Source organism: Ovis aries, chromosome 1, assembly GCF_016772045.2.
Source record: "Ovis aries strain OAR_USU_Benz2616 breed Rambouillet chromosome 1, ARS-UI_Ramb_v3.0, whole genome shotgun sequence".
Taxonomy (NCBI): domain Eukaryota; kingdom Metazoa; phylum Chordata; class Mammalia; order Artiodactyla; family Bovidae; genus Ovis; species Ovis aries.
In genome coordinates, this window is record NC_056054.1 from 5,266,707 (window position 1) to 5,278,903 (window position 12,197).

The 12,197-nt window shown below is 47.9% G+C and overlaps 1 protein-coding gene across 10 annotated transcripts in view; it reads right to left on the reverse strand.

The window, feature by feature from the left end:
* AGAP1 (ArfGAP with GTPase domain, ankyrin repeat and PH domain 1) overlaps window positions 1-12,197 on the reverse strand; it is a 576,306-nt gene that overhangs the window by 210,295 nt on the left and 353,814 nt on the right. For all 10 annotated transcript variants that reach the window (XM_060414900.1, XM_027967353.3, XM_027967343.3 and 7 more), the window contains exon 10: window positions 900-1,004. In XM_060414900.1, the coding sequence (XP_060270883.1) occupies window positions 900-1,004 (105 nt within the window). The remainder of the gene's footprint in view (window positions 1-899; window positions 1,005-12,197) is intronic.

The window sequence follows — 12,197 nt, forward strand, 5'->3', positions numbered from 1 at the left end:
TTTTATGTATTTTTTGGAGAAAAGTATTATAAACCTATGGTGCTCGGTCGTGTCCGACTCTTTGTGACCCCATGGACTGTAGCCCACCAGGCTCCTCTGCCCGTGGAATTTCCCAGGCAAGAATACTGGAGTGGGTTGCCGTTTCCTCCTCCAGGGGATCTTCCCAACCCAAACTGAACAAGCATCTGCTACGTCTCCTGCATCGGCAGGCAGATTCTTTACCACCAGAGCCACTTGGGAAGCCCGTAAACTTATTAGAGTACCGCACTGTCAGGTCGACTGTGTCAGCGGGGTATCTGAGCTAACTCTGTTGGACTCTCTAGCAACCCGGACTTGTGAATGCACTCTCGGAATGGAGCTTGTTCATATGTAGACTTCCTATAGTTTCTCTTAGTCTAGATTTTCAGATAGATTTTTTTCTCCTTTCTCTTTGACTACTTGCTCCTGTCTTTTTCCTCTCATTTAAAATACTAGTTTACTTTAAAAAAAATAGGAAAAAAAAAAGACTATAAGAACACCATATAGACTGAAAATAAAGGGTTATTCTGTAAAAAAAAAAAAATTAGCTAAAAGAACACTGAGATATATTATCAAAATAGAATTTAACGCAAAATCCTTAATTTGGGAAAGAGGAAGACTACATACTATTAAAGGAATGCTCTATTAAGAAAGTAACTTTCATTCTGTTAGTATTATAATAAGATGCAAAATTTATAATCTTATAACATATTCATTTTGCTTTCAAAATAAATTTTACCAATTAAAAAAAGGAGTAATTTAAAATTCAGTAAAATACTACTTTAACCTTTGACAGAGCCGAAAGGCTCGCCTGTGCATGGGCCCCCTCTGCGTCCCCAGAGCCCGGTACCTGCTCACTTCTCCAAGGGAGCAACACTCACGTGCAGACTTGGGTGGTAGGTCAGCACGCCGTTGTCGCACAGGGTGACGTACTTCTTCTTCCACTCCTTGTTCAATGACTTGCCGCTGCGCTTCAGCAGCATGCCCTATGAGCGAAAAAGAAGCCAGGCAGAAATTAGTAGGAATCGTAAAATCCTGCGTACATTTTTAAAAAAAGAGTAGGCACATAGGTTACCTTTTAAATTGTTAAACTCCCGTCTTCTCTTTGCCATCTTAAAATGGAAATGACACATTTCTGGCTTGGTCATGCGGTTTCCCCTTTCTTTTTTTATAAAATAGAGATACAATCGACATAAAATTCCCTTTTGTGTATGTGAGTGCAGAACTTAATATTTGACATTAACGAGGGCTAAGATGTGCCATTGGTTCAACCAATGTAATACAAACCATTGTGATGTGATATATCATACCTTTTCCTATAACTAAGCTGTGAGCACACAGAGCTCCTAAAGGAATTAAAAAAGGAACGTAAATTTCCTTTTCTAAAAATAAGACACTAACCATATTCTTCCTTTACGATATTTACAAATAAGAACATTTTATTTTACAGTTTTTCACTTCAGATCTTAATTTATTAAAAATGAAATTCCATTTGCAAACTTAGCAATGGCATTTAATAGATGAACTGTGTATAATTTACTTTAATCCATTTTTAATGAAATCATATTAAAGCTTCTTAAAAACCATTCAACACTTGAAACCGACACACAAGTATATTTAATCCAGTCTTCCTTAGATGACTGATGAGGATTTGCTCTTGTTTTTACTACCAATTCCCAGCAAACCTTCTGTCTCATTTCTGGGCTTTCTTGAGTTAAGAAAACCGGAGGCAGCCTGAGCTCCGCCAGGCCCAGCACCTTGAGTCGGTACTTTCTTTCCCTGTTGGGGCTTCAGGCCCCGCTGCTTGCACGTGTGCATTCTAAGCAGCTTGAGTCATGTCCAACTGTGTGTGACCCCATGGACTGTGGCCCGCTGGGCTCTTCTGCCCACAGGATTCTCCAGGCAAGAGTACAGGAGTGGGTTGCTATTCCCTTCTCCAGGGGATCTTCATGACCCAGGAAATGAACCCAGGTCTCCTGAATTGCAGGCAGATTCTTTACCATCTGAGCCACCAGGGAAGCCCCACGCCCTTCTAGTCAGTCAGTTTTAAACTTGAGCTTTCATATCTGGATTCGTCTAACTCCCGTCCACAGCAACGAAGGGGAGCAGGAGAACCTCCCTCCTTGTTCTTCCTCTTGCTGCTCACATGTTAATGTGATCAGGACTTCCCTGGGGTCCAGTGGTTAAGAATTCGCCTTCCAAACCAGGGACGTGGGTTCGATCCCTGGTCGGGGAAGTAAGATTCCACTTGCCTTGGAGCAACTGAGCCCATGTGCACCACAACCAGAGAAGCCAGCACATTGGAACTGCTGGGCCTGCAGGCTCTGGAGCCTGTGCCCCACGGTGAGAGAAGTCTGCCCATGTGCCGTGATGAGAGCCAGCATAGCCAAGACAAGGAGAAGTGCGAGATCATAAGTATGACTGGGAAAGCCTAAGACTAACGTGAGTTGATTCACCCAGATGGAGGCAGAAAGAAAATGGTCAGTTTGAAACAGAATCTGATACCTTAGGAAGGTGTGGCCTCCCGAGTCCCTTTGAGAATTTTTACCAGCCCCCACCCACCTCCTAATTCTATCAACCAGGAACCAAAGGACGAGAAACCACCAAGAAGGCATTTTTCTTTTGCATGGACTGGAAAAGCCTATTGCGTTTGTGACCCCCATGGACTGCAGCACGCCAGGCTTCCCTGTCCTTCACTATCTCTTGGAGTTCGCTCAAACTCATTTCCATTGAGTCAGTTTCCCAATATTATGACATTGTGTTTTTATGGACAGATTTTACAAATGTAACGGATTATGAGCCACCTGGGGACTCTGGCCACAATGTTTATTGTTTCTGAGGGAAAATATTTCGGAGTTTGAGGCAACTAACAAGTAAACCTTTGGAAGATCATTTCTTTGCAAGTTCTTATTTAAAGAAGCACGTGATATATAAAGCTGCAGACCTTGATTTCTTGGAATCTAAACCGACATAAACCAAACACGGCATTGAGACCAACAAAGGGAACCAGCTCCAGAAAAAATGTTAGCTCCCATTGGAGGGGATACAGGTTTCAGGGCACAGTAAGAACTAGAGTGTGTGGGGGGCTCGATTAGTGACAGTGAATTAGTGGCGATGAAAAAGCAACCCCTTAACATCATTAAATGTCTCTCCCCAGTGGGATTTCTAAGATTTTAAAACTTAGCATAATGAAATCTGGCACAGGGACTTCCCTGGTGCTGCGGTGGTTAAGAACCCGCCCGCCAATGCAGGGGACACAGGTACGACCCCTGGTCGGGGAAGACCCCACACGCCACCAAGCAACTAAGCCTGTGTGCCAAGAGTTACTGAGCCCACGCTCTAGACACCGCGCACCACAGCTACCAAAGCCCGTGTGCCCTAGAGTAACCCATGATCTGAAACCAAAGAGAAACCAGCGCCTCCACGCGGAGCCTGCCCACTGCGAACAGAGAAAGCCCGTGAGGAGCAACAAAGACCCACCACAGCCAAAATAAATAGATAAAATTATACATATTTTTAAAAAGCCAAATAAAGGTGTATACATAATATAAACAAGTTCTTCCGTAGGCTCACCTTTTTCCACCCTCCATTTCAGATGGAATTCCAGCAACACCACCAGGGGCTGGGGTCACTGTGCATCCTCACCAGCTAAGAGCTGCCCTGCATTTCAGAAAGCCTTTTTAAAGATATTTTACTATTTTTATTCATTTATTTACTTGGCTGTGCCGGGTCTCAGCTGCAGCACGTGGGATCTAGTTCCCTGACCAGGGATTGAACCTGCGCCCCCCCCCCCACCCCCACATTGGGAGTGCAGAGTCTTAGCCACTGGACCACCAGGGAGGACCTCCTCAAGAAGCTTTTCCTTTCTTCCTCAAATGAAAGACAGGTTCCGTGAAGAGGGACACACAGAAGTCCTCAGGCCATCTTCAGGGCACTTTCAGGAGCAAGTCCTGCACTGCCTGGTGAGGGGAATAAAGACTCCTTTCTTGAGGGAATAAAAAAATTTACCAGGAGGCCAAGTGAAGAGGGGACATCATAGTTTTCTGGGGACTTAAATTAGGCAATTTGTTAGGTGCTAGGAAAACAACATCTTGCTAAAAAAATAAATAAATAAATACAAAATCCAAATCTTTACAATCTTAAATAATCCTGTGATTCACCTCGAAGGATTCTCTCTTATTACCTGCACTATTCAAACACTGCAGAATTCAGCGGGGACTGAAGACCTAGTCAAGGCTATGGTTTTCCTGTGGTCATGTATGGATGTGAGAGTTGGACTGTGAAGAAGGCTGAGCACCGAAGAATTGATGCTTTTGAACTATAGTGCTGGAGAAGACTCTTGAGCGTCTCTTGGACTACAAGGAGATCCAACCAGTCCATTCTGAAGGAGATCAACCCTGGGATTTCTTTGGAAGGAATGATGCTAAAGCTGAAACTCCAGTACTTTGGCCACCTCATGAGAAGAGTTGACTCATTGGAAAAGACTCTGATGCTGGGAGGGATTAGGGGCAGGAGGAGAAGGGGACAACAGAGGATGAGATGGCTGGATGGTATCACTGACTCGATGGATGTGAGTCTGAGTGAACTCCGGGAGATGGGGATGGACAGGGAGGCCTGGCGTGCTGCGATTCATGGGGTCGCAAAGAGTCGGACACGACTGAGCGACTGAACTGAGCTGAACTGAAGAGCACCCTGGCATGCTTGGAGCCTTATTTCTGTCCTTCAGCCTTGGCCCCAGCTGGGCTTATCATGCCCCCATCAGACACCAGGCGGGGACTGAACTGGCTCCCCACATCATGCGTACACACGTCGGGGCCGCCCAGATGCCAGTCTGGGCAGAGGTGGCCCAGGTAAGGCGCACGTTTCTTTAAGCGGCCTGAGCACGCGCCACGCATTTCTAAGCACTGTCACGCTCTCTCGCTCACTCAGCCCCCATTGGCAGCAGGACAGGGGCAGCTGCTCTCGTGGCTCCCTTGGTTTGGACATGAACTCTGACCACAGAGGTGAGGGTGCTCGTTAGCTGATGGAAAGTGACGGGACCAGCCACCCTGCCCTCTCCACTCCTGCCGTTAGCACCGTGGCTGCTAAGTTCAGACCTGGAAATGACCAGCACGGTCAAGCCTACCAGTGTCCCTGCCATGGCTCAGCCCAAAGCCTTCAGTCCCAAAGTACCAGCTCCTTCTCTCCTGGCACAAATCCCCAGCCCGAGAGAGGTGGGTCATCCAGGATCCTGGCAGCCATTCAGGTCTGATTCCTCTCCTGAGGGGTGGTGGCCAATCGGTACTGGTATTTCATATTCACACAGTGAAAGAAATGACAAGCACCCTTCTAACAGGAACAGATTCAGATGTGCCCCCTAAAATCTACTGCACGTGGACCCAGAGGAAGGGGTTTCTGTTTGCTGAATCTTGAGTACCCTGAGAATGTCCTAAACGCTGAGTGTCCTTGAGAGAGGGGAGACTGCGATGAAGAATTTATGGAAGCACATCTCAAGGCTACTAAAAAATTCCAGGAAGGGGTGGTCAGGGCGGTTGCGAGTGGAGAAGGTCATATCTCCTGATGGAGGTTCAGCGAGGCCCAGTGAGGCCACCCTTCCAGAAACGGCCTCCCTGAACTGTGCAGGGAACCCAAAGTATGTGTCTACGTTTCCAGATCTCCTGATGAGTCAAGAGAAAAAGAAAAACTGGAGCTTTAGGGACAGCTCCTTTTTTTAGAATGTTGGAAATGGATTATACACCATCTGCATATAATTCAGGCCAAACCCAACACATGGGCAGGTCAGAGGCAGGCACCTCTGTGTTTGTGACCTCATGCCAAGAGTCAGTAGGAGGCAGTATCAGAGTCTGGACTAAGGCACTGGACTCACAGCGGGCCACGTGGGACCTCCGTCCTATCACCCAGACGACGGCCATCCACGGCCTTTCACTTCCCAGAAGGGAAGTCCTGCATCAATGCCCACAGCTCTAGACGTCAGAGTCCACTTGCGCACATAAGCATGTGAGCCTTTAGAAAAGGTCGGCCACGACACCAGGAGAAGCCAGCCTGCCCGGTGGTCTCTCCATAAACAATAAAGAGAGCCCCATCCTGAGAAACATGATGGGAGGCGAGCTCTTTGATGAATTACGGTAGGAAGCTAGGGCTTTGGCGGAAGAACTTGTGTAATCAGAGGTTCAATTGGACTTCAAATGAGGAGACTCAGGCAACAGCTTCAGTGGATTCAAGACGTGTTTCCTGTTGCTTCTTTTTTTTTCCTTAAATTAATTCTGAACACTGATTTTTTAAAGAGTAATTTGTATCAAGTGGGAATCACAGAATAGCAGAATCTCAAGAGGCTCTGAAAGTTGAACCATTCAGTTCCGAATCTGCTAGATGAGCTTTTGTGCAGGATCCCTGCCTGGGCCCACCCTGCTTGACCATCCCTGGGGACAGCAAGTGTCTGGATCCCTAGAGCTGCCCAAGCAGGAGTCCACGGCTGAGCAGAGATGGCGCAGAGGGGCGGGGGTTGCGGGGGGTGGGGGGTTGGTCTGTAAGTCTGGAGCGGAGGCTGTCCCAGCATACCCTGACTTCCAGGGACCAAGGCTAGTTGCCACCAAGGTCCAGTAAGATATCACACAGCTACATAGCCAAGCCTGGTCTTAGCCCCCAACTCCTCTGGAAGCAAAAGGTTCCAGTGCTCTGACGTGCTGTGTCTCTCCTCTGAACACAGTAGGATCCCGCCAAAGTGCCAAAGAGGGAGAACCCAGCCTCCTTTTAGGACAAACCTCTACCAGTGAGCCACGATGCTCAAACATGCCAGGAGGCCCTTCACTGCATCTGACTGAGCCCCTAGATTGCATCCCTCTGTGGTTCTGTCTTCCCAAATTCACACACTTTCTACTCTAAGCGCCAAGGAAATGGAAAACCCTATAAATAGTTCATTTTAAACTTTTGAAGGACGTGAAGCCGTGATCCCACCAGCTAGAAGATGACAGAGGCCGGAAGGCGTTCTGCCGGAGACACGTGGGCGGGCAGCCCCCCTTGGCGAGGTAGACGGTCCTGCTGATCCTAAGTCCCTTTGATCCTGTGTGACCCAGGGCAAAACCGCACGGCGGAATGTCAAAATGTATCCTCAGTCTATCTTTCAGATGCCACTTTTGTACATGTAAAAACAATTTCCTGCTTCAAACTGTTTCTCACTGACCATCTACCCCAGTGTAGACGTCAATTACGGTTAATGTTTTATTTGACTCCTGTATGGCTTATGCCTCTGTTTTAAAAAAATTTTACTTTGAAACAATATGGGGCTCATTGTGAGCCAGATGCTGCTTTAAGAGTCTCACAAGTTAAGAATTACCTCCCCCCACCCCCGAAAGCTTATTACCACCTGCTGGTAATTACTCTGATTATCCCCATTTTACAGAAGAGGCCACTGAGGCACAGAGAGGGTATGTAGCTTACCGAAGGCACACAGCCAGCTTGGTAGCTGATCTCAAGATAACTCCAATTTGCACCAGGCTTCATGTTATTCCGGCCCCTGTGTAAATTATCCCACACTGACTGGGGGATGCCTGAGATTCAATTTACCCAGAAGTAGCTGAAGTGATGCCCCCTACATTGCATTTAAATCGAAAGACATTCTGACAGCTTCTGCTTTGGGGAGCTCTGACCAAGAAGCCACGCTGTGCTCTGTCCATAGTTCTGAGACACAGAATTATGAAAAATAATGACAGTTTTTTTTTTTTTCCCAAATCATTAAATTTTGGGCTTTCCTGGTGACTCAGATGGTAAGGAATTTGCCTGCGATGTGGGAGACCTGGATTTGGTCCCTGGGTTAGAGAAGATCCCCTGGGGGAGGAAATGGCTACCCACTCTAGTATCCTTGCCTGGAGAATTCCATGGATAGAAGAGCCTGGTGGGCTACAGTCCATGGGGTCACAAAGAGTCGGACATGACTGAGCGACTAACAGACACAAGTTTCAGAGGAGAGTACTATGTACATGAAGAAGTGGAGCTGCTCAGTCATGTCCGACTCTTTGCGACCCCATGGACTGTAGCCCACCAGGCTCCTCCGTCCACGGAATTTTCCAGGCAAGAGTACTGGAGTGGGTAGCCATTTGCTTCTCCAGGAGATCTTCCCAACCCAGGGATTGAACCCATGTCTCCCGCACTGCAGGCAGGCGCTTTACTGTCTGAGCCACCAGGGAAGCCCTATGCACAAACAGATTAGAAAAACAGAAGTAGCATCTGGCACTTCAGTAACAAAAGTCAAAAACACGTAGCACTGGCTTGGAATCAGGCAGCAGATGGAGGCTGGTGGGACGGAGCAGCTGGAAGGACCATGAGGAAGATGCTCCCTGAGGGTGGAGAAAGGGGGCTGACTTGCGCGCTGGCTGGATGGACAGGTAGCAGACCTGCCCCCTGCGGGAAGGTGCAGCACAGCCAGGGCGCCCAGCGAACCCCTGGATGGACCTGGCTGAGAGCAGAATGCCAGGCACACTGGCTGCTCAGCTGAGTCTGAAAGGAGGGAGAGGGACTCAAGGTAGTTTTCGAGCAGACTTAGAAATAAATATTTCAAAACCTTGCTGGACCAGACCATGAGAAAAATGGTATCTCAGTCCCAGCTTCTTCTCCAGCAGAAACCTCTGAGAATCAGAACCGGCCTTAGATCAAAGACCGAATCCAGAGAATGCTAGGAGCGAAAAGTGAAATTGTTATTTGCTAATTCGTGTCCTACTATTTGTGACCCCATGGACTGTAGCCCACCGGGTTCCTCTGTCCATGGAATTCTCCAGGTGAGAATACTGGAGTGGGTTGCCATTCCCTTCTCCAGTGGATCTTCTAACCCAGGGATTGAACTGGGGTCTCCTGCATTGCAGGCAGATAGTTTACCATCTGAGCCACCAGGGAAGCCCTGAATGCCAGGAGATGTGATTTCAAAATATAGACACCACCAGGGTGTGCCATTCAGACCCCCTTCTTGAGAACTCAGAAAGATTTAAGGTAGGCCCTTCATGTTAGAGCAGATCTGTGGATTAGAGACAGGGATGTGTAGACTGGCCTTTGTCTAATGGATGGAATTTGTAATCTGATACAAAAGACACCCATGAGGCTTTTTTTTTTTTTTTTTTTTTAAAGAATTACACCACTTTGGACTAAAAAGCACAGAGAAGGTTCAAAATGAAAAGAGTTTCTGGGCTTTCAACCCAAGTATGGTAGGAAGCAGGCTGAGGAAGCTACGTAGCTATGAACACAGGCTACTTGTTATGGAGGAGGAAGGTCGACTCAGACAGAGAGACCAGGACCAGGGAGGATGCCCCCAGGAGCATAACATCCCCTTGCCCAGAGCAGGGCAGACTGGGTGCCCGGCTGGGCTCAGAACTGCTGGGGACCAGAAACAGCTTCAGGCGCCCCGTCCCTCTCCTACTTTTGTGAATAAGGGATCGGCTGTGGTTCTCCCGTCCCTGCACCAGTGCTGTGTGAGTGTGTATGTGTGTAACATCACTTACCTCTCGAGTGCCTGGTCTTCAGAGGGGAAGGATTCTATCCCAGGAGCCTCACCTACATGCATGCCTGACCTAGACGACAATCTTGGCTGGAAGCCTGATGCCACATGGAATGAGAATCTGTGCATCGGGGTGAGGGTATTTTGCAGGTGCGAGGGAAGACTGAAGTAGTCAGTCTCCAAAGATGACTCTCAAAAACCCAGCTCATTGTGTCGTCCCAGGACCCCAGACCCAATTTAACCAATAGAATGTGCCAGAAGTGATGCTATTATTCTGGCCAAAGCCTGAAGGAGGCCTAGCAAGCTCCTGTTTTTATGCCCTTGGGAGCCCTAGCATCTGTAAAAGAAGTTGGACCATATTGCTAGGGAGACAGTGAGGAGGCAAAGACCCCGAAACCACACAGGGGAGAATGTGGGTCGCATCTATGGGGCAATCGCCACTGACCAGTGGGCATCCACCCCCTGCCACAGGAGCCACGTCTGCTGGGGCACCAGATTCGAGTAAGGGAATCAGCGTGGACACCCCAGCCCTAGAAGGCATTTTGTGGGCAGAGATGAGCTGTCTCCAACATCCCTGCCCCAGATTCCTGATGCACAGAGCCATGAGCAATAAGAAAATGGCTACTGCTTTAAACCGCTCTGATGTGAGTTAATCCCCGGCAGTAGATCACCCTTGCAGCATAAGAGCCAGAAGCAGTAGTCTGTACTCAAAACTGGACGCAAGGCCACCTCCCTGTCAATCATCTCACCCTCCAGACCAGCTGCAAAGCTTTAACATCTTTGGCCTGTCTGCACAGCAAGAAATGTACGGGCTTTGTCCCATTTCAAATATTCCTCTTCTCTTACTTGGAAATGGCAAATGCTGATCTAATTGTTACCATTTTGTTCTTTGATGCCCCAGAAAGGCTGTTTTGTTTTTTTTTTTTAAATGATCTACAACCAAAATCTCAGACTCCAGGCAGGCATTACTTGCTTCCTTGGCTCAAGGACCGTTTTCTACTGTGGAGCAAAGAGTAGAATTATCTTTTAGGCTGCAATCTCTTTATTAGCCGTGTGTAGTCTCTGCCTGGTCCCAAGAGGTCATTGAAAGCCAAAAGCAATGTTAAGTGTACAAGCTTTAAATAACTTACAAAGTTAATGTAATGAATGTAAGTGGCGTCTGAAATCCATCACTCAGTGCCCGTTGCAGCCCCAAGCTGTGATAAAACACCACTCATAAATTTATATTAAAACCCTGCTCGATAGCAATTATTTACCAACAAAGATTTACTGACTGCGTTCGAGGCTGGGGGTCTTAAGCAGGCAAATCAGTCTTTGTTTTGAGTCGCGGGGACCAGTGGCCTTGGCGCCCGCCAGCCCAGAGAGCATCACGACACCAGGAGAACATTTAACGGCCAAAGTCCTACGAGGCAAGGGAGGACCAGCCTGCCGCAGGCTGAGCCACGGAAAGATCAGACCATCAACAGACATATCCACGAAGCGCTGATCTTCGCTCAGAGGCAGCATTTCTCATCTGCTTTAACAGCCACTGGAGGCCACACACGCATCTGACTGAAAGCAAAGGAGAGTCTGCGTGTGATTCAGCAGTCATATAAATTGAATTATCCTGCTGCACCAGAGGGGGTGCGATAGCTCCCTAATTATCAAGTTTAAAAAGATGGTAGTTTTTCCAGGGTTTGAATCCATCCATACAAGTTCAAAAATGTTTCATATTGCTGCTTCTAAAAAAAGAAGTGCCGTTTGCATCCTTCTTCGGTTCCGTAAGGGACACCTGTCAAGGGTGCCTCAGTGTCATGACAATTCCCATTCTTAGGACTTTTGAGTAGATTCTCCTGATAGCAGTTCAAGGTTTCTGTGAATTTCTAAAACATCACAGAGGAAAGCTGGCATCTTTACAAGAGTCAAAGAGTATGATCGCTGAGCACTTAAGTCTCACATTTTCACTCAGTACTTTTGGTGTCATCAAGATCCTCCCCATAAAATGTATCAGCCTTATCTACTTGTGCCTTAGACAGCAGGGGATCAAACCAATCAATCCTGAAGGAAACCACTGGAAGGACTGACGCTGGAGCTGAAGCTCCAACACTTTGGCCACCTGATGTGCAGAGCTGACTCACTGGAAAAGACCCTGATGCTGGGGAAGACTGAAGGCAGGAGGCGAAGGGGACGACAGAGGATGAGATGCTTGGATGGCATTAGCAACTCAATGGACATGGTTTGAGCAAGCTCCGGGAGATGGTGAAGGACAGGGAAGCCTGGCGTGCTGCAGTCCATGGGGCTGCAAACAGTTGGACATGACTGAGCGACTGAACAACTACTACTTGTGCTTGGCTGACTTGCATTTGGTTGAGAGATACATTTCATTATTAGAAACTGGGGAAGCAGAGGGATCAAATGATCATATGAGGGACAGGGACATTCTTCTGCCTGGTCAGGGGCTCCTGCAGAAGCCCTCCCCCCCAGTCTGGTGTCACTCTCCGCTTGTCTCCCCAACAGCCTGTTTTTCCAGAACAGAACTTCACTCTCCATCCATCCTGCTCCTGCTCTTATTACGCCAAGCTGTCCCTTGCAGGTAACAAATACATGCTTTGGAGGAACATGCCTGGACCCAGAGGAGTGGAAATTCACGCACGGAAGTGTCTGTTGCAGGGGTGGCATCTGCACCCTCCTCTGCTCGCATCCCCCCATCACTTACACA